The sequence below is a fragment of the Heterocephalus glaber genome, unplaced genomic scaffold (genome assembly GCF_053883595.1).
Source record: "Heterocephalus glaber isolate CG9 unplaced genomic scaffold, H.glaber_assembly_v1.0 deba00001523, whole genome shotgun sequence".
NCBI lineage: Eukaryota > Metazoa > Chordata > Mammalia > Rodentia > Bathyergidae > Heterocephalus > Heterocephalus glaber.
This window is the reverse complement of record NW_028258327.1, coordinates 17,609,273-17,632,780: the sequence shown is the minus strand read 5'-3', so window position 1 is coordinate 17,632,780 and position 23,508 is coordinate 17,609,273. Positions and strand designations below refer to the sequence as shown.

The following is a 23,508-nucleotide window of genomic DNA, read 5'->3' as shown; positions in this document are numbered from 1 at the left end:
TAGTAGAGCACATGCTTAGCATGCATGAGGCCCGGGGGTCAATCCTCAGCACTAAAAAAAAGATGCCAATTAACTACATTCTGCTAATTTAAGCTTTTTGAAAACTAGGAAAGAAGTAAAAAGATGGGAGAAGTTAATGTTTTTGAGAAGGGATACTTAATATGGTATAACTAGAACATCTTATAGAATGTGAAGTATGTCAACACTTTTTATTTTATCATTGGGGATTAAACTAAGGGGCTTTGTACTGAGCTACACACCCAGCCCTTTTTGTTCGGAGACAGAGTCTTGCTAAGTTGCTAACCTCTGGCCCAGGCTGGGCTCAAACTTCCTGTCTTCCTGCTTCAGCCTCCCAGAGTACTAGGATTATAGGAATGTGCCACCATGCCTGGTTAATATTTGGGCTTCTTACAGATGTAGATGAAAAGAAACTAGGAAGGAACATCTGAAGCATTGGTCTGGTGGCTGGTGGTAGGTAGGAATCTCATGCTTTGTTTATGACTTGTGTCTCTTTGGGGTTCACTTGGTACTTTTTTTTTTTTTGGTACCGGGGATCAAACTTGGGTCCTTGCGCTTGTGCCACAGGTGGCGAAACCACTGAGCTAAATCCCTGGCCCCTGGGGTTCACTTGGAAGAGAAGGCACCTGGACCCCCTATGAGAACAGCCTGGGTTAGAAGCAGCCCAACAGATGCTTGGCTTCTTTTAGATCAGTCCAGGAAGATAGGTTGTGACTCATGCTGGGAAGGATTTGTCTTCAGTGTATTCCTGGGGACAACATTTCCACCAGGGTCAAAGTAACTCCTGAAAGCACGTTATTAACTCCCAAGGAAGTAGTGACACTAAGTCCCCGAGAGAGTTCTTAGAAAGCCTAACCTCCTTCATTCTAGAAAAACTAAAATTTCAAACTTAGCTTTATTGTCACTCTGCTGTTTGAAACATACTACTGAGAGGGGCTAAGAGTGACTCCCAAAATGACAAAGAGCTTTGGGATATGTCTCTTTTTTTGAGGTTTAGGGATGCAAAAATATTCTTGTTTTGAAAAGTAAAAATAAAAATATTTTTTAAAGCATGAGAGTGTCTTTAGGGGAGACTAGTCCTGTTCATGACTATGTCACAGGTTGAATGAATCCTCCATTTGACTGAGTCACTATTTTCAGTTCCAAGGAGGACCCTGACATGGCCTGCACACAGGAAAAATGTATGTGTTCTTGTTAATGTCAATGAGTTCCAAGAAGTAATTTAAATTCTCTTTTGGGATATTACGGGGTAAAATGAGGCATATCTGAAACTGACAGTTTCTTGAACATATGCAGATGTCATAACAAAACCCCTTGAGCTGAATGGTGGAGCTCAATGGGAGAATAAAAATGGGAGAGTAAAAAAACAAGACCTAGGGCATTTGTCCTTCTCACTACACAAGTCCTTGGTAAGATAAACTATGAGGATGAAACTGATCCAGTGGCCAGCCCTCTGCGTCAAACATGCTTACTCACAGTTTCAGGGCAAAAAAGCAAACATCACAAAAGCTGTGGTCAAAAGGAAAGAACGAGTGAGGAGAGAGCACATAACTTTTCCCTGTTTTCAGGGAACCTCTCTCAATGCTAGGGACACAGCTGTGAGTCTGGCTTGGCCACTAGGCACATTCTAAACCTATGGGATGAGGTATATCCGGATAGGAACAGCTCCCAGGAACATTTTCTGTATGACTTCTCTTAGTTACTTTTGGTGCTTTTCTGTGTTTCTTCATTTGTGCCCGGCAATATCAGAATAGCAGGGACAGAGCTAATTGGCAAAGAAGAGGAAGTGATCACAGGGCATTTCTGAAATTGGCACAGGGAGCTCCAGAATCTATGTTTAATACATGCCTGCAGGCTGGGGATTTAGCTCAGTGGTTCCGCCACCTGCCTCGCAAGCACAAGGTCCTGAGTTCAATCCCTGGTACCAAAAAAAGCCCAAAACAAAACCAGGCCTGAACAAAAACCTCATGTGCTTCTTGCCCACCAACTTTGCAGAGGCTGAATAAACCTCATGTGACTCTGTAAAAAGCCACCTCCCTGTGTGGCATTTCTGGTGTCTGGTTGGGTTAATATCCTCTGCCTCACACAAGCAAATGCCTAGGGAGCAGAGAGGAGCACACTGGCCTAATGAAGACCACGGTCCTCTCTTCCTGCGTTTTTAAGATACAGGAGCAGGACTTGTCACTGGGTTCACACACTCCTGCTCCTGAGACAGGTCTGAGACACAAATGGTAGTCTCAGGTTGGTTCCTTGTCAATCAGCAGCAGGTCATGACAGAGACTCCTGGGTCTGTCTAGGGAGCAATCATCTTACTGAGAAAATGGAGATGTATAGGGCTTCAGAGATCCTATTCTTCTCTCTGCAGTCATGTGAATCTTAACTCATGTCGTGGCTGAAGCGCCTCTGTTCCTCTACCAGAAACATTAAAACACAGGAGGAGACTGGATATTTTTATCTACAAAGCATTTTGCTTTCAGGGTGGACAAAATTGCTCCTCCACAAAATGACTTGTCATTTGTGGCTGCCTGGGAAATGAGCCATTATATAGTTATGTGTGCTGACTAGGACACTTCTGTGGTGACCCTGGGACCAGGATGGATGGTGAGCATTCCATCACCTGCATCATGATGGACACAGGATGACCCTGGGGTCCTCTGTTGACAAGGAAAACTTACAAGGTGCTGGGAAAACACTTGTTTTGTGTTGATCTGTCTAGTTTCAATCAATCAATTTGGAAAGAGATACTACATTTTCTTTTATACTGAAGGGATGAAGAGCAAGAATGAGGGTGATGAATATGGCATCATTTCAAAGCAGATGGGGGAGAGAGGGAAAAGGGAGGAGGAAGGCGGAAGATCTGAAATATCTGAATGCACTTTTATGCATTAAACTTGCTTTTTCCACTAAGCAGCTTGCTTCTGCTCACTGAATATTGAAATCTAGATCAAACATTCAGTGCTTGCTAAGGCAAAAATGTTTAATTTGGAATCACCTTCTTAGCATCTTGCCTCCATGAATGGGAGGCAGTCCTCACCTTAAATCTTGGCAAATAAGAACAATGGGGGGGGGTTAGGGAAAAGTCCAGATAAAGGACCGAAAGAATAGGTTACATGCTTGAATTTTGTGGGTTCCCTACCTCCTGGCCCCTGTCCTGCACAGGACACGACTCACTGTCTGCTTCTGAGAATGATCCAGATTCATCACTGGAGTTGGTTCCGTAAGACTGCTCACATTTAATCTGGGGTCGGACTTGGTTGTACATTCCATCTCCCATCAGGCCTGGCTCCTGATGTTCTGTGGCAAGGAATCTGGCTCCCTGGGAACAGGGTGAGGAGGAGAACTCACAGAGAGGGAGGCTGCAGGGTGAGCCCCCACTCCCATCCTCTGCGTAGGAATAGGAGGAGCAAGAGCTGGAAGTCCTGGTCCTGGTCTCCAGCGGGGGTGAGCGAGGGCAGACTTTGATTGGCACCGGGCAGCTGGTGTTGGGCCGCATCCTTCCTGGCAAGTGGTCAGCCATCAGCCCACTGTGGGAGTAGGCCTGTGAGCTGGGGAGGGACTGGCCAGCTCCCACCCACAGACCCTTTGGCACCGGCTCGGAGAGGTCTTTGTCTAAACTGCTCGCCCCCGAATATGAATGCACTGAAGTGCTCACTTGGTCACATGTGCTAGAGGAGAAGATCACACTTCTCCGGTCCAGTTCTCCCTCCTGTTTACAGAGAGCCTCCAACCCAGGTGCCCTGAGGGGCGACCCCATCGTGAAGTTGGATGTGTCCTTCTGGCCCACATGGGGCTGTCCGTAATTCCCTGTGAAAGGGGTATAGTCAGTTTTAAGGTCACCCTGAGTGATCCCCTTGTCAAAAGGGCAAGCTGAACTCCTGGCAAAGTGCTGCTGAGATGTACTGGGCAGGCCAGACAACTCCACACCTTTTGTTATACTGAACAGAGACCTTAAGCAGGAAGGCGAGGACACGCTCCTGGATCTATCCAGGCAGGTGGCTCCAGTAGGAGTGGTAGGGGCAGGGGCAGGGCTGGGTTGCCTGCGGTCCATCTCAACATCTGCTGCTCTCTCCTTGATGTCAGGTTCATCTCCAGACAGGCAGAGCGTGATGCTCTCTTCCTCGTTCTCTTCACTGGGTGGCTCACTTTTAATTTGCTCCATGGCAAGCCCTGGCTTAAGGCTGTTGCCAGGGTTATCTTCGTTGAATGTGCTTGCAAAACCTGAGGTACTGTGTGATGATGCATTATAGACATTCTTGGTACATGCAAGCTGGTATTTCTTGTATCTGGGGTACTGTGTCAACGCATCCTTTTCTGAGCTTTCCTTGGGGTCTGTGGGTATGTCGGACTCGGGTAGCAAGGCTTCTTCCTTCGCTGCTACTGGGATGTTAGTGGCCTCAAAACTGATGGGGTCTGGAAGCATCTGGTCCCTGGGGCAAGCCATTTTGGCTGTCTCTGAATCCATCGTCTCCTCCTCTTCCTCCTCTTCCTCTCCTGCAGAGTTCTCATGGTCCTCATGTGGGCGCTGGCATGCAGTGTCCTTTCGGCACACAAACAGGCCATCCTCGCTGTTCAGGAGCTGGGTCTGCAGGAAGCTGAAGCAGGAGTCCTCCAAGTTGTGCATGCGCAGGAACTCAGCACAGCGGATGACCTCGCGGATGTTTTCTCTGCTGAGTAACAGCTTGGCAGTGTAGGCAAACTGTAACAGTGGCCCAAAGCCCCTGGCCGTGACCTGCAAAACAAACAGGGAAATTGCCAACATTACCATCAGCATTGCTATTGTCCCAAATCTCTCAACTGAAGCAAGATAACCAGACAGTGCTAATGTCCCAGAATAAAGACTGCAAAGGAGCAGTTAATCTTCTACTGGGTCAGCAATGGCTGCTTCCCATAATTAGTGCCTGTCTCACCCATGCCACTGCTATACTTGATCACAGCACAAGCACAATTGAAAATCACCAGGGTCAAGTGACTAAACAAGATGACAACGGGTTCAGTGTTTACGCTAATGAAATATCCTGGCAAAAATGCATGGAACAATGGGAAGCCTATTAATTTCCTTCCCAATCAGTCCTGTTGAGAGCCATTCTACACAAGAGGGAATGCTGTGACACTTCTTGCAGTTCCCTCGAGCAAAAGAAAACATTATCATTTTCTTGTCATCCACAAAACAGGCAAGATGGCCCTGTTAAAAACTCAAAGTCCATAGTATTTCAAAAACAGTTTTTTCTCACTTTTAATGTTAAAGGCAACATTAAAAACAACTGTTTTGCTCATCCATCATGGTTCTGCTTGGAACTTTCAATCATCATGTCATACCTGATGTTATAATGATACCAGCGATGATAACAATCAAAAGCAATGTTCTCAACAAGAAATTGACTCCTGGCCCTTACAGAATGAGGGTTAAAAAGCTAAGCAAACTGGCTGTCATTTAAATAGTTGAATCTGCTGAGTGGTGTAAGACATGGGCTATTCTTTAATTATTAGCAGCAGCTTTACTGTGCAGCTGTCTTCTTTCCTAGTAAATCTTCAGGGGCTAAGCCTACTGTCACTTGCTACTTATCTATTACATCTTACACAGACTGAAAATGTGGCACACATGCACAGCCTGCATGGACACGTGTATATGCACACATAACAACTTAGACAATTAAAAATATCTTGCCTAAGGGCAATTGTTTTTTTTCTTCCCCAGGAGGGATAGTTTAAACTTCCTGATGTTCAGGGTAGGCTTCCTGACCCTGTATATAATATTACACATACTCTATGTTCTTGCAAGCACCGCTATGCTCACAGGAAGAAGAGGCAGGTCTACAAATCATGTGTACAAACCAAAGGAAAGCAGTAATCATGGGGTCTTTGCTGGAAGCTGTGGTAACAGTGATAACAAATTTCTGCTGGAGGAATGAGTGCAAGAACAAGGTTAACTAGTAGGTTTTATATCTAACTCCTGTGTGTATTAAACTCACTGTAGTACACAGAACCAAAACTCTTGCAAGGACCTGTATCTGTTTTTCAAGATTCAGCTTGGACATTATCTCCTCCAGGAGTCCTCTCCAATTCTCTTATAGTCAGAATGAAACATCCTGGATTCTCCAGGGAGTGCTGATCTTCTATAACTGCATTCTTTCCAGTAAGGGAAATTTTTTAGATATACAGCTGAATAGGATTTTATTTTATTTTATTTATATATTAATTGGTACATTTTAGGTATACAATACATTTACATTTATCATTGGGTGTTTGTACCTGAACATGATGTATCTTAGTTGAATAGGATTTAAAATGTTAATATTTTTGAAGTACCTAAATAAAAATTTGTGCCAGATAATGAGTCCAGAGTATTTGGTTACAACACCTAACAAACAAAAATCCAATTCTGCTAGACCCATTATAGCAATCATTTCTGTCTACTTTTAATTATACTTAATCCGACCATGAGGCAGCAAGGTCCAGATCAAGGTAGCTTCATTTTTCTCCATAACCCTGAGTCTGACCTAACCTGGGGTCACTAATGTGGTATTTGGCTAAAGCTTGTATGCTACTGAATATGCCATAAATGTGCCCTAACACACAATTATCATGTACAAAAGGCAACAACACAGGCTGGTTACTGAAAGTTGTCTCAAGTTACCTTTGGCGCAAGGCATCATGTCAACCAACCAACCCAATTATTCAACAAAAGGCAAGCAAGGGTCCTCATTTGTCCTGTCCCTAAGTACCAACACCAAAATACAGCTCAGTTGGGCATGGTGGTGTATGCCTATAATCCCAGCACTCAGGATCCTTCCTGGCAGGGGGATTGTCATGAGTTTAAGGCCAGCCTGGGCTACACAGTGAGTTCAAGGCCAGCATGAACTACATAGCAAGACCCTGACTCAAAAAACTGAAAGAAAAAAAAAGTAGTTCATTTGACCTACACTTTTGTATCCTATTAAGCTGACACAGTAATAGATTCAGTGAATGTAGTACCTACCATGTCTGTTTCTCCCAGGAACTTTTAAAAGAGAGTAATAAAGTAAGGAGTTATGTATAAGTTGGTATCTAAAGAAGGAGATAAAAATGTTCCATAATCTATTTTTTTATCACAGCATGGCTCCACCACAAAAGAGAGAAACAGCAGAATGAAGGCAGAATTGACTCTCCCATAAGTAAACATCTTCCACATACTCCTAGGCAATTTGCCAGTTGCTGAGTGAGTAGATGAATACACATTATAAGCTTTGGCAAATGTGCTAACTATATTGGAATTGTGGGAAATTGATCTCAATACTACTTATACTTTTCATTCGCTCCTTTTCATATGCTCATTCTCATCATCATTTCTTATTTATTTTGATGTTGTTGGTTTTAGCGAGCCCTATTATTTCCCACTATAGTCTCTTTTAAGGAAAATTAATAAAGAAGCCAGGGACACCCATGGGGATCTTCAGATCAGGAGCCAGTACTGGGAGTTACAGAAAAGCATTGATGCTTAAATGTCTAGGTTGGACTGAAGATGTCAGAGAACAAAGTGTCCACATTACAAATCAATGACACTGCTCAGAGCACTGGGACTCTTTGGGCTTAAGGAAACAGACTGAGTGTGCAGTAACTGTCACATGGCCATGAAAGAGTCAGGGAAAACTGGTTTGGAACAGGCAAAGATGCTTCCTGTCCTAGTCAAAGCAAACAGGAAAAAGAAATACAAGAGAGACAGGTAGGAGTTAAATTGTTCCTGTTCTCAGATGACATCATCTTATATGTGGAAAACCTACATGATTCCACCAAGAAACTGTCAAAACTGATAAACAAATTCAAGAAAGTTATAGGACACAAAATCAACACACAAGAACCAGCAGCATTTCTATATACTAACAGTGAATTATCTGAAAAAGAAACCAAGAAAACCATTTCATTCACAATAGCTACAAAAATATTTAGAAATAAATATACAAAGGAGGCAAGAGACTTCTACAATGAAAGCTAAAACACTGATGAAAGAAATTGGAGACAGGGCCGGGGATTTAGCTCAATGGCACCATGCCTGCCTCATAAGTGCAAGGTCCTGAGTTCAATCCCCAGTACCGCCAAAAAAAAAGAAGAAAAAAGAAATTGGAGACATAAATAAATGGAAGAACATTCTGTGTTCATGGACTAGAAGGATTAATAATGTTAAAATGTCCATACTATCCAAAGCAATCTATGGATTCAATGTAATCCATATTTAAATACCAATAACATTATTTACAGAACAGAAGAAACAACCTTGATATTTTCACAGAGAAGCTAGGCACAGTGGTGTGTGCCTACAGTCTCAGCTATTTAATATGCTGAGAAAGGAGGACTGCTTGCACCCAAAAGTTGGAGGTAAGCTTGGGCACAGAGTAAGACCCTGTCTTTTAAAAAGTTTGTATACAACTAAAAAGATCTCAAATAGCCAAAGCAATTAGAGCAAAAAAAAAAAAAAAGGTAGGAGGCATTATACTACATGACTTCAAAAGTGTTACAAAGCTGTAGTAACTGAAGCACCATGGTTCTGGTATAAAACAGAAATACAGATTAGTGGAACAAAATGGCCAAGACATGAAACCATGTATTTAGAGCGAGCTAAATGAAACCATGTATTTAGAGAGAGAGCTAATTTTTGACAAAAGTACTAAGAACACACAGTGGGGAAAGAGCAGTTTCTTCAAAAACTAGTGTTGGGAAAACTGGATGTTTACATGCAGAAGACTGAAGCCTGACCTCTATCTCTCACCAAATATAAAAATCAACGAAAATGGATTAAAACCTTAAATGTATGATTTGAAATTATGAAACTAAGAAAGAATAGGAAAAAAGTACTGTGACACTGGTCTGGGCTATGCATATATATATATATAAATAAAACCTCAACTATGTTGCCTCATATGTTCTGGACATGAGGTAACATAAGCAAAAATAGAAAAATGGGACTACATACAAATAAAAATCTTCTACACATCTAAGAAAGCAACAGACTGAAAAGATAATCTACAGAATAGGACAAAATTCTGCATGCTATGTATTTGATAAGGGGTGGTGACAATATATTGTATTCTTAAAGAATACCAAGAGTGTAGATGTTAAGTGTCCTCATCACAAAATGGTGGTAACTACAATGCATTTAATGAGCTAGATTTAACCATTCCACAGACTACACATACTTCAAAATATTATGCTGTACATGAAAAATATACACAATTTAAAAATTAAATTCATAGGGCCAGGGATTTATCTCAGAGGTGCCACACCTGCCTTGCAAGGTCCTGAGTTCGATCCTCAGTAATGAAAAAATAAATTTAAGAAAAAAAGATGGGTTTATAAACTGTCATTCAAGTTCAAGGGCAGAGGAGATGCTGTCTTCAATGCAAAATTTCAAAAGCCCATAACTAGCTGTTCTTCCACATTAATTTAAATCCATCTTTGCCATATTCAAATCTGCAAAATTTTGCTCAGCTTCTATATACAAGGCTTTGTGTAGTGAGTCATAGTTATTTATCAAGCAACTCCTAATGCCCAGCACTTTGCTAGCAGGCTCTTATAACACTCTGCAAGGCAGCTGTGGCAGCTTCTATTTTTTTAGATAAGAAAACTGAGCAGAGAGGTGAAAGAATTTATCCAAGGTCATAGAGCTGGCAGACAGAGAGTTGGGACCCTAACCCAAGGCCATCTGACTCTTCTTCCTACACTAAGATCTGTGAGGGATGGACATGAACAGGCCTTAGCCTTGTGCTTTAGAGATCTACACATGAACTTTGTAGATGAGGTACAAACAATGAAAAATTAATTATTGCTAACAATGTAAATGAGGAAACCATGGAAAGGGCATCACAAGATCATAAGACTAGCATGGCAAAATCCAGAGAAGTTCCAGAGAGGAGAAGACTTCTAGGTTTGTAGAGGTCTCTTGGACACTATGCCAGGACACCTGGAGTGCAGATGAGTGGCAAATATCAAGTTTCCAATATAAAGCTGTATGTTCATGAAACTGTGACCCCAAGTCTGTATTGTTACTTTTTGTTCTTAACAAGTAAGGCTGTAATAATGGGGAAAAATAAGAGTGGGCAGGAGGTGAGAAAAACACATAAAACTAATGAGCTGTAAAAATAGTGTTTAAAAAATAACGATAATAAAGTGAAAGTGAAATGAAGTTCCATTCCGTTGATGGCAATGGAGCTGCTCTAAGAAAAGTAGACATATCTAATCCAATAGCCAGGAGTGGCCTAAAAGACTGATAAACAAATGTAAAATACAGTATTAGGGACAACCTGGGATAATAGTCTTGCAGTCTGAATGGCATATTTTGGATGGATCATTTTGAAGGGTATGTTTTTCATCATGCTTAAATATGCTACTACCTGGTTTGGGAATGTACAAAACACTGTACTACAGATGAGACTGGATCACACACAGGTGGCAGAATGAAACCTGGGAGAGGTCAGGAAGTGACACTTTTCTTGCTTTCTGACTGTTCCCCACTCAAACGCTGGCACCTGTGAGGTAAATGGCACTAACTTTTAGGTGCCAGCTTTTGAGAGAAATAAGGCTAGGTTACCAAACCTGTACTATGACGTGAGTCAACATACAGACAATGTATTAGTTATCTCACCCATTGAAATGATGATTCTTAACCCTCTGTTCCTTTGGATTCTGATATTTCATCTCTATGTGGTTAATGAAAGGAAGATGAGTGATGAAAATTCAACTGGCAGAGAATATGTTTGGTGTTGTTTGCAGGGCTGGGAGCTCACTCTCTTGTGAGGGACCAATTTTGATGTTGGACAGAGTATGTGATAGGACATGTGTAACAGTTTCACTGCTGGACTATGCCAGGGATCAGACAGTTGGCCTTCAGGCATACATAAAAAGTGGGGTTTAAGAATTCTTATGAGATTTAGGACATCACTCTCTATTTAAACCCTGTGATTTAGATATCCCCCATTGGTTTTAGCAGTACATACGCATTGTGGTAGCATGCAGCTTGTTATGATTTAGAACTAGAATATTCCTCAAAAGTCTCATGTGTTCAGAGGTGGCGCTTTGGGGAGGTGATTGGATCATGGGAGCTCTATGCTCATTGATGGATTAATTCATTGATGTGTTCATACCTCTATGTGCTGTTAGGCGGTGGGCCCTGGTTGGAAGAGGGTCTGTCTCCCTCCCAGCTTGTCCCTTGTCTCTCTGCTTCCCGGTTGCTATGATAGAAGCTTTGCTCTGCTCAGGCCTTCCACCATGCCCTTTCTGCCTTGGAGTCAGCCATATACGGACTGAAACCCTTACAAACCATGAGCCAAAATAAACTGCTCCTCCCTTTAGTTGTATGTATTTTACTTACACACTTCAAGAGTTGGTAAAATAAAGGCAACAAAGACACACTATAGAAACTGGGAAAATGAAGGTAACAAGGCCACAATCATGGGCTTTTTAATACTCTGAATCTATTGACCATCTCTCTGGGATATATATGCACAGCAAAGCATCTGTCAAATAAACGACACTAGCAACAACTCATTTTTCTTTCTGTTGCACATTGCATTGCATCCCAATTTGCAGGATGAAGACTAATTCAGCAATGAGGCATCACTTCTAATCTTAATTTAAAAAATAAGTAATGCCAATATTATCACATTTTTCTCCCTCAAGCAGCATGCTATACAAGCACACCACATTTAAGATGTATTTGTTAGATTAATGTTAACACCACTATTTCAACAAAGCAAAAAGCTTCTGGTCATTTTAGTATTAATTTAAGGCAAAGGAAAAAACAATCTTATTTTCCATTCCTAAAGCAATAATATAAAGTCAAGTTGCCTTATACATATAAGTATTTTATTTTTTTCTAAAGAAAATTACTATCTGTGCTAGTGAAAATGGTTTGAAACAAGTTGTTTTTTCTCTCCTGTGCAGGCTTGAATTTAGGTCTGTGGCTGAAACATAAAGTCCCTCTCCTATTCATAAATTTGTTCCTGAAATTCTCTGTCTGATTAGTTACTACTTTTGTTTATCTATTCATTCATTTTTCTCCAACCACATGCTGGATACTCTCTGTGTATGATACAAAGTCTGGGGGGAATCAGCTTTCTTGGTTTCAAGTCCCAGATCTGTTGTCCATCAGCTGTGTGATAACTTGAGCTGGTTACTTAATCTTTCTGGGCTTCAGTTATTTTAACTGTAATACAAGGCTACGGACAGTGCCTGCTTTGCTATTAAACCTTTGGAACAGAACTTGGCATTAAGTATTATTATTGCGGGCTGGGGATTTAGCTCAGTGGTTCCGGCATCTGCCTCGCAAGCTCAAGGGTCCCGAGTTCAATCCCTGGTACCAAAAAAAAAAAAAAAAGAAAAGTATTATTATTGCTCTATTACAAATATGAGTAAAGTACAGTTGTCCCTTGGCATCTCAAGAGATTGGTTCCAGGACCTTCTGTATAGGCCAAAATCCATGGATGCTCAAATCCTTTATATAAAAATTTACATTTGTATCTAAAGTATGGATAACCTCCTATATACTTTAAATTACCTCTAGATTACTTATAAAGCCTAATATAACTTATGTAAATAGTTGCTATACTGTATTGTTTAGGAAATAGTGACAAGAAAAAAGTCTGTATGTACTCAATACAGAGTCAATTTTTTTTCCTGAATACTCTCCATCTGCGGTTGGTTGAGTCTGCAGATGCAAGACTCTAGGATAGGGAAGGACAATTGTACCACATTTTTCTCCAAGGATCTAGAAGATTGATTAGAGGGATACATATTCAATATAATTGTTTACAGTATTATCTAAGTATGTCACAGAGGTATCTGAAGAGCACTGGGAAAGATAGAGCTGAAGTGGTAAATGCTACAACCATCAATGTAAGAGTCCACAGAGGAGGTGACATTTTCCCTGAGTGTTGAAGTAAAAGAGGCTATGGCTCTCTCCCTCATCTCCTTCAGGTTTTTTTTTTTTAATTCCATTTTTTTCAGTGAGGCCTTTCCTGGTCCTCTATTCACAACTGCCTTCCCTTAACCCAACATTATTACTGGCTACATGACCTGTACGCCCCAGTGCAAAATGAAAGCAGGGCCTCTTGTTCAGAGATTATTAAGAATTTCAAGACAGCCCATCAAGTCAAGTGCAGGACCCTCCGAGCACAGAGAACTGTACAAATGCACTGGTCATATGCCTGTGAATTTGATCCTGCCAACATACATACACAGGTTACCTATCTCCTGCAGTTGAAATGGGCTCTTCGACTTCAGAAGGGGTCATGGCATCCTTGGATAGAGGTCCAACAGTGGAACTCTAGTTAAACTCCAAAGGCTAGCTGGCATGGCTACTGGAAATGTCATTGTAAGTCAGGGGTGCCTGATTTAAAAATTATCTCTAGGTTACTTATAAAGCCTAATATAATTATTATATAAATAGTTGCTATACTGTATTGTTTAGGCAATAGTGAAAAGAAAAAAGTTTTGGGATCTTGGAAAATATGCTGAGCCCACCAAGGTTCTTTTTAATTGGTCAAAAAAAAGGAAAGAAAAGGAAAGAATCATGCAGCATTGATGAACACAGACATGACCTGAATCCGGGTGATTAACAATCATGATCCCAGACTGGAGACAGTCCACTGACGTAGACTCTCTGAAGTCACTTTCTGGAAATTCTTGAGGAAGGACCTTATGATAACTTCCATTTTTGCTATTACGTCTTCTGTTACAAGGGTTTGGAGAAATGTACATCCTATAGTTTTTCTTAATTCATAATAGAACAACTTTTTTTTTTTGTACCAGGGATCAAACTCAGGACCTTGCTTGCAGGTCCTGCGCTTGCTGGGCAGGTGGCGGAACTACTGAGCTAAATCCCCGGCCCAGAACAAACTTTTTTTTTTTGGACCAAACATTATGCATTTTTAATCAGAACTACCATGTAATCAGAGCTTTAAATACCATGTATTTCCCTTTTCATGACCTCTTCCTTTTAAAAGCCTAGCCCGCCCCCCTACTCTGAACACAAGTAAAAAATATATTATTTTCCCAGTATTTTTGTGTTATTTTTTTCCCATTAAGTTTATTGGTATATTTTAGGTATAAAATACAGTTACATTCATCATTGGGATCTTGTACCTTTACAGGAGTATCTTGGTTTTATTTTTTTCCCCTTCCCCTGCCCTCCCTTCACCCCCTCCACCCTTCCCTATTTAGAAAGACTTTGTTTCCATTTTTTCCTTTTCTCATATTTTTTCTTTTCCCTTCTTTCCTTTCCCTTACCCCTTCCACTTCCTCTACACCTTTAGACCTTTTCTTCCTATTACACGATAGCAATTATACATTTTTAAAATTACAATATCAAGATTTAGAAGACATTACCACAGATTTTACAGAATTTAAAAGGATATAGAAAGCATATTTCAAAAATCTGCTTTGAAATAAGTTTGACAACTTCTAAGAAGTACCTTGGAAGACAAATTAATGAAACTAACTCTGGAGGAAATATAAAATTTGAATAGCACCTATTAAAGAAAGTATATTCCTAGCTTGAAAACTTACCTATATGACAACAGCAGGCTCATATACATTTTAACTGATAAATTATATCAAACAATTAAAGCAGAAAAAAGAAGGAACACTTCTCCCCTCATATTAGGAAATCAACATTGTGTTAGTCCTAAAACTGGATAAAGATAATAGGAGAAAAAAGTATGAACATAGATAGAAATTTGTTTAATAAAACAAACTATTAGAAGTCAGACCTGGCAGTATGTAGAAAGTGGTTTTGTTATAGGGATGGCAGTGTTGGTTCAGCATTGGAAGATCCACCCCCAAAAGTCATCATTTTAACAGAGGAAAGGAAAAAGCCATATGATCCTGTCACTAGTTAGAGGAAAATGTATCAGACTAAATTCTACAGCTGTTCACGGTAAAAGTTATCAGGAGACTAGAAGTAGAACAGAAGCTTCTCAACAGATTAAAGACATATACTCCATACTTCCAGCAAAAATGCCGTATATGAATGGAGAAGATACAATGCTATCTCCTTAAGGTGAGGAACAAGGGCAGATATGCTTACTCTTCATCTGTCCATTAAACTTTGAAACATAGGCTCAAACCCAAATAGTCTGGCAATAAAATGACACAATTAGGATAGGATTGGCAAGGTAGAAGCAAAATCTTTATATGTAGATGAAATGATCATCTACAGAGAAAATACTAAGAAATCCCTAGGAGCCCCTAGAACTTGTATTTGAATTTAGCAGGATTAGAAAACACAAGGTATATACAAAAATTCAGGTATGTGTACACTTGCTATAAATGAACGGGATATTGAAATTTAAAAGTTATGTAGGAGTACAAAGGACCTAGAAAAGTAAAAAGAAAAAGAAAACAGTGTTTTTCTCAATATTTTTGTATGAATTTGTTATAAGTGAGGACAAAATACCAACCTCCCATTCATTTTAAAATGCAATAAGGATATTCAACTTAAACTCAATAATTGTTATTGTCAACAAAATTTTTTCAATGAACTAAAATAATTCTTATCTGTTTCTTCTTTGTAAGAATATTTTTGACTATATCTTGTACTCTGAATAACTATTTTGAACATAGTGATACACCGTGTACTATTGTTATACCCTTATTTTTGTTATGAAATTTTATTTTTCATAAAATAAAAAAAAATTGTTATTGTCAATACCAAACAGTTTTCTCTTATGGCCAAACTAATCTTAAAGTGATGAAGAAGAATCAGAACAAAAGAAAACTGTGTAAGGAGGATTTTAGAGGATAAATTCAATTCAATTATAAAATTAAAATTTGGGGAAAGCCTTGAAGATTGAAAAGCTTGAGGGAAATGCATTTGAATTTGGTCAATAACTGCTTGCCTGAACCTTTTCCAGAACAAACTTTTTTTAATGAAAAAAACTTCAAAAAATTCTGAGATTCTTCAGATCAGAACCCAATCTGTGTCTCTTTCTGTATTTATATAATACTACTTTAATACACATAAGATAGGAAAATCTATTGGTTCTGACCTACTCCTAACTTTGACTTCTCTCATTTAATTTTGGTTGACATTATTAACTCACGTGCTCATTACTTACTCTTGTCTCTCAGTCTCATTCCCAGTCATCTTATATTCCTCTCTGTGATTGATGATGAGGTTGGGGGTTTATAAATTCAATTTCCTAGGCTCTTTTGCTACTTGGTTTATTTTAGATTTTCTCAGTAAGGGGCATTTGTGGGACAACACAGACTTTGAGGCCAGAAATGATCTCAAGAAGCAATAGTTCCTTCTGTTTCTTGTTCTCTTTCTTTCCTTCCCTGATGGAGTATCTGGAAAGAGTTGTTTCTTCCACAGGGATACTCCTGAGGAAGGGACAACTCTTTCAGATTCTTAGGTCCCTTTTACCCCTTCCAGCCCTAGGAGTGGTAGATGCTTCCTGCAGTAATTAATCAGTGGGTTAACTGTCCTTACCTTTTCTGTTCTTTTAGTTTTCCAACACCTCTATAACCAATTCCCTGTTTTACATTCCCCGTTTGAAACATCTGGCAGGGTTTCTATTTCTCTGACTTAATCATCCATTTTACCAACAAGAAAGCCAAAGCCCACAAAGGTAAAGGGGTGTATTCAAAGTCACATGGCTTAGCTTAAGTATTCTGACTCAGAGTTCAACTTTCATGCTCCTTTCTTTCTTTTTTTTTTGGTACTGGGGATTGAACTCAGGTCCTTGCGCTTGCGCAGCAGGCAGCGAAACCACTGAGCTAAATCCCCAGCCCTCATGCTCCTTTCTTACCTGTTGCTATTTCTCTGGGGTGAACCAGAAAAGAAATGCTATTTCATATGGGAACATATTACTGTAGGTTTTCTTACAGTCTCTGAAAATTCAATTGTGTACAATCCTATTCAAAGGAGTCTGGCCAACTGAATGTGGTACTTCTTCGGATATGAAGAAGGGTGATTCTCAAACTTGGTTCTATTGTTATTTGCGTGATTCAGGTTTTTGTGCCTAGATTTCTCCTAAAGAATGAAGATAAGTGCTATGTTCCTCTGTAACTCAGTGAAATGTAAATCCTTGGAAGCCCTTTGATCACATGGAAATTCAAAAATGAGCATGCTTAGTACAGAGTAAGTCCTTAGAATATGGAAGATACCAAAGCAGAAATTCCTTTCTGGTAGGGAGCCACATGATGCCAAAGCTTTCTTCCAGACTGAAAAGCAGTCAGATAAAGCTGATGTTGAGAGGGAACACCATGTATCCCCCATCTGTGTCACTTGGCTTAGAATTGTCATGGACTACATAAGCTGAAGACTGCCTCTTTAGTATTTTTTTGTTGTGGTTATGTCAGGGTTGATATGAATGGAGAGAGTAAAGCAAGTATGTTTTTCCTGAGAACTGGTGACATCTTGAGCTTATGGAACTTTCATTTCAAGAAGGTGGTTTTGCCCCCTCACCTGAACTCCTTCATGTATGGCATTTGTCATCTTTTCATTCAAATGATTATGTTTCCCAGTTAAGTGATGGGCAAGAATCATATATGATATAAATACATTCATATTTACTCTGACAGCATACAATGAAAATAGAAAATCTCCCTCTTGAAAGATTATACAACACTACTTCAGTTGTCCAATGGCTCCAAGCTTGAACTTTTCACTACTCAAACAGAGAGTTTGAAAAAAAAATCTGCTTGGTGTTCATAGCTTTGCTCAATAGTTGAACTGAAAATCTGACATGAAAAAACCTGTATTGGTTGAGAGTGAGTCATACACCATGTCTTGCCACGGACACAAAGGGGTGATGCTTCAATCTAAGCCCCACTCTCACCTAGACAACATACAGTATAGTGCTTGCGGTAGTGCATTAAAACATTCATCTTTGCGCCTCTTTTTTGCTTTATATGTGTAAGATATCATAACCATGGCTCCAAAGAAAGTTGGTGACACTAGCAGTAAAGCTGACAGGGAAATTGTGAGAAGCGTGATAGAATTAATGAAATAAATTATTGTGAAATTTGTTAAAGTTTTAGAAAAATGAATTTATAAGTGTAAATTTTGGGCCTCAGAACCAATTATTTGGTTTTCCATTATTTCTTATGTTGAAAATATGTTCAGTTTTTGAACTTTTCGGTGTTCAAACATGAATTTAGAGTGAATTGAAATTCAACAACTGAGGTATACTTATAATGAAGTTCACAAAATTTTAAAAATTCCAATTTCAGATAAGCATAGATCCTAAAATAGCCATAAAGTTGTAGTAACTTTTTACATTTTTTAGTGTGATACGAAAACGAAAAGCATCCCACTCACTGGTAATGAAGTAGTAAAACCTGCATCAAGGTTTACAGTTTCACTTAAAAAACTGCCTCCAAACAAAACTATTTTTAAACATAAGATTTAGAAAAAATTACCTAATTTCCATTTTAAATGACCTTCTCCTCATTCAGGAAGCCAGTGATCTTCCTAGACTAGACTTTTTTTTGAGTCAAGATCTGGTTTCACTCCCTTGACCCTTCTAATCATTTCAAGTCATCAACCACTTGATTTTCAGCCAGAACACACAAAACATTTTTGAAGGCTTCCAGCAAGGAGAAGTTCAGTCTGCTATTAGAGTCTTCCTATGGCTCCTCCTAACAGGCCAAAATTCCCATTTCTGAAACTTAACAGTTACAAGTCTTTCTCCCTTCCTGCTAGTGTCCTTTAAACCATTATGAACTTGATGATATCTTCAACAGGATATTGGCACTAAGTAAATGTTCCAGTCATAGCTACAGAGGACAGACTATCATGTCCTTTGGTCTGTATCTTGTATCCTAGGAACACTAAGATTTATTTCAATGTCATTTATTCCTTACAGTTAACATCTCTGAAGTTTTTTTCCCTAGCATGTGGTACCAATAAACCATGTCTTCATCTTGACTATGCAAAATTGGGTTTTTCACCTAAGAGTGTATATTTGTCTAGATATTCAGAAATTATTCCTATTGCAGGAACTGCTCTTCAGACTTTTCAGATCCATTTTCCTATGTTTTTGGAAAACTATCATGTCACTTTCTGATCGCCTGTCTTTAGATGCTTTCCTTAGGCACTGCAATTCCTTAAAGATTTTGACCATAATAAGTTGTACCATAATCATGTCTAGTTCAGTTTGAGGGCTTTCCTTCATCAAATTGGGAACTTAGGTGCTTTCTAATTGCTCCTCTAATCAGTGTTTAAATTTTCTTTTCCAAATTTTTCTCAGTGTTTGGTCATTCTCCTTTATTGGCACTATTCTCAGTATTACACAGCTAATCTCCAAGAGTAGCTATTGGTTTTCTCATTTTTCTCGCTCCAAAGAAAACCGAAAATTCTTTTTCCTTATCCATGATCTCTTTGAAAAGTGTCTACTCATTTTAGCTTTACATTATCTTGTCACTTTTTGTAGTTCCACACACTTTCTCAGAGATCATATTTTCTACCATTTAATGTAAAAATCTGAACTAAACATAGAACTGCTGGTACAATTACCCTCCTTTGTTGAAGAAAAGTCCTCATCTTGGGCCAGGGATTTAGCTCAGAGCTAAATTTAGCTTGCAAGCGTGAGGTCCTGAGTTTGATCCCTGTTACCAAAAAAAAAAAAAAGAAAGGTCCTCCTCTGAACTTTGCTTTGGACACTGCTAGCCTTCTTGAATCATCCTTCCCTGAATATGCATAATTTCTACCTTTCTCTCATTTAAAAAGATGAAAACACTTTCAAAATGTCTTGAACTCAAAACTATAAAACCCATAGAAGAACACATGGGGGAAAACCACTAGGAGACTGGGCTTGGTACTGATTTCTTGCATATGACACCAAAAATATAGGAAACAAAAGCAAAATTACACAAATGGGATTTCATTGAACTTAAAACTTTTGTCCATCACGGACAAAATCAAAATGAAGGGGCAACTTACAGAATAGAAGGTATTTGTAAGCCATATATCTGAAAAAGGGTTAAATATTCACACTAAAAAAAAGACAAAATTGACAAAAATCAGTAGCCTGATTTAAAAGTAAACAAAAGACTTGAATTGACACTTCTCCAAAGATATACAAATAGTCAATAAATACATGAAAAGATGCTCAATATCAGTATTTATCATAAAAATGTAAATCAGCTGGGCATGGCGGTGCAGGCCTGTAATTCCAGCACTCTTGAGGTTGAGGGAAGAGGATCACCGCTAGTTCAAGGCCAGCCTGGGCTACATAGTGAGTTTAAGGCCAGCCTGAATTACAGAGTGAGACCCTGTTTAAAAAAAAAAAAAGGAAAGTATAAATCAAAGCTACAATGATACATCAGCTTCTAGCAAATACTGACAAGAATATGGACAATTTAAACCCTTTTACATGGTTGATGGGATTGTAAAATAGTACAAATACTACAGAAAATATTAAGATTCTTCAAAAAAGAAAAAAACTAGAACTACCATATGATCCAGAGATTCCACTTCTGGATATATATACAGAAAAATCAAAAGCAGAATACTACAGATATATTTGCACAACCATGCTGTTAGCAAGTACTACTCACAATAGCCAAGAAGTAGCAGCAAAGCAAGTGTTCACTGATGGTCAGAAGGATGAGCAAATAGGGTAGATACATACAACAGAATACTATTCAGCCTTCAAAAGGAAGAAAATTCTGCCATATTCTACAATGTGTATAAATGTTGTGGACATTATGCTGAGTGAAATAAGTCAGTAACAAAAGACAAATACCATGTGATTTCATATATATGAGGTATTTAAAGGTAACAGTAATGGAAAGTAGAACTGTATTTATTAGAGGATGAGGGGAGGGGGAAAAGTTATTTAATACAAAGAGAGTATTAAATTTCTAGATGAAAAAGTTCTAAAGATCCCTTTCACAATAGTGTGAATACATTCAAAACTACTGAACTGTACACTTAAAAATGGTAAAGATGACACTAGGTTATTTGGGTTTCTTCAGAAATTCTATTTTTTACACTTGGCAATAGTCTCCAATTCAAAATTTTACAATTACTTTTGCTTTACATTTTATGTGATGTGTTTTTAAAAAAATCACAATAGAGGGCTGGGGATTTAGCTCAGTGGTTCCGGCACCTGCCTCGCAAGCGCAAGGTCCCGAGTTTGATCCCTGGTACCAAAAACAAAAACAGTGAAAAAAATCACAACAGAAAAGTCATGAAATATTCTGGACTGTGAACAATTTCGTCTTTGACAATAGTGATATCTCAGATGATACTATCTCTTTCCTTAAAGGATCCTCTCCAGTGTACTGTTGACAATTCCTTTCAGTCAGATTAGGACACAAATGGCAGTCTGCCCTTGCAGTCTCCATCCTGTGGATGGTGAAAATGTCAATATGACAAATCAATGACCACTAAAATATTCTTCTATTGACTGAAGAGAATTCTGGAAGCTACTTATATAGGTGAAGTTCTGTACCATGCCTCTCCTTTGCCCTAATTTTGTAAATGAGAATAAGAATACAGAAATTATAGCTACCCTGACTATATGGCCCGTGAAGAGTGCCTACAACAATCTAAATTTTGTTCTTTGCCTTCTTATCTCCTCCCAGAACTCTTCAGAGGGTCCCTGTTTCTGCACTTGCTTACAGAGCTTCTGGGTGTACAGTGCTGCTTTGCTTTTCTTCCCAGTAGTTACATTTATTATTTGAATATGGAATTCTTTCCCATAGTCATATTTTAATGTGATGTCCTTTTGCTCACTAGGTTATTTGAGTTTCTACAGAAATTCTATTTTTTTTTTTTTTTGGTACTGGGGATTGAACTCAGGACCTTGTACTTGCAAGACAGGCGGCGGCACCACTGAACTAAATCCCTGGCCCCAAGAAATTCTATTTTTTACACTTGGCAATAGTCTCCAATTCAAAATTTTACAATTACTTTTGCTTTACTCATAGAGATTGGAGACTGTATGTATTGCTTCTGTCTTCTTTTTCTTCTTGGTCTATCCAATGACTCACCAAATATTTCACACTTTTGTATCAATGTCAAACCTGCCAGTTTCTGCCATAATTGGTGTCATGGATAGCCTGATATTCAACTCTTCTTTTCTCCAACACTTTCAGTTTAAAGCATGTCCCTTGTGCACCTCAGGTTCTTAATAACTATTAGTGGGATTGAACTGAGTCCTAGTGCTGCCCTTTGGGGCATGCAGACAATCTGAATCCTTTCACATGACAATCCATCACATATTTGAAGACATATGTTGTGGCTGATTAGGGAGGTTTTTTTTCTTTAAGAACTGAAGTCATATTTTCCATGTGAAATCAGAACTGAAGAAATGACAGATCACATGTCTCTTATGGAAAATGTTATTTTTCTCTTAACCTTAGAAGAAAGAGGGCTGACATTCCACTAATCCCCCAGTAGCCACGAGGATCCAGTGCCACCAAAGTGAGGACTACTAGTTTTTAGTGAAGACAATCCTCTGCTGGCAATCTGAGCAAGTGTCTGCTGTCATTTGCTCCCTTTTTATTATTATTATTATTTTTTGGGTACTGGGGATCAAACTTGGGACCTTGCGCTTGTGAGGCAGGCGGCCACACCACTGAGCTAAATCCCTGGTCTATTTCCCCCTTTATTTGATAAACAGGAAGAAACAAGGACTTGACAGGTTTTTGAGAAACAAATGTAAAATTCTGAAAAGATGTGTACCATCTTCTCTAGCAGAGTCCCTTCCTTCACAACAGAAGTATGTGTTAATGGAGCTCACAGAAGGAACAAAAGAACCCTTTGCCTCATTAGCAGGGTTTACACAACAGCAATAACAGTACTCCTACACTCTTTAGTTTTCTCCATTTTCACCCTTTGCTGACCACCACACAAAAGTAGATGAGGGGCCGGGGATTTATCTCAGTGGTTCCAGCACCTGCCTCGCAAGCGCAAGGACCCGAGTTCAATCCCTGGTACCAAAAAAAAAAAAAGTAGATGAGACACGCTGACTGGGTCACCTAAGGCTATACAGTGAGGTGGGGTTAAAATCACATGGAAACCAGACATTTTTCCATAAGGACTGTACACATTTAGTTTCTCCTTCCTTCTCAGTTTCTACAATAGGCTTTGTCAATGGAGAAGAGTTAATGCTAATGCAATGCAGGTACCATCTGTGCTCTCCGCGGCAGCCATTAACACAAAACCTCCACATGTGAATTGGACAATGGTTGCCCTGGAGTTACAGGACAAGCAGACAGAATATACAGCTCTGTAGCTCTCAGGGCTGCAGAAATTGTCATGACACAATACCCACATCCCCGGATCAGAGCATGAGTCGCTTTTGTCATTCAGCTACTTCTCAACCCATTCCAAGTGAGCCCCAATCTTTTCTCTATATGATTCCTCTCTGTCAGGGGAGGGAATTAATACCATCTATCAGGATTGCCATGACTACCATCTTTGCTAGACTTGCTGGGTTCTTGCTGTGCAGTCTTCCATGGGAAACTAGGGCTTTAGGATTGCAAATAACATCAATGAGGACTGGAAGC

General features: G+C 39.3%; 1 protein-coding gene across 8 annotated transcripts in view; it reads right to left on the bottom strand.

Annotated features, from left to right (window-relative positions):
- Positions 1-23,508, bottom strand: part of Bach2 (BACH transcriptional regulator 2) — a 375,843-nt gene that overhangs the window by 21,135 nt on the left and 331,200 nt on the right. For all 8 annotated transcript variants that reach the window (XM_087187974.1, XM_087187977.1, XM_087187975.1 and 5 more), the window contains one exon: positions 3,155-4,747. In XM_087187974.1, the coding sequence (XP_087044100.1) occupies positions 3,155-4,747 (1,593 nt within the window). The remainder of the gene's footprint in view (positions 1-3,154; positions 4,748-23,508) is intronic.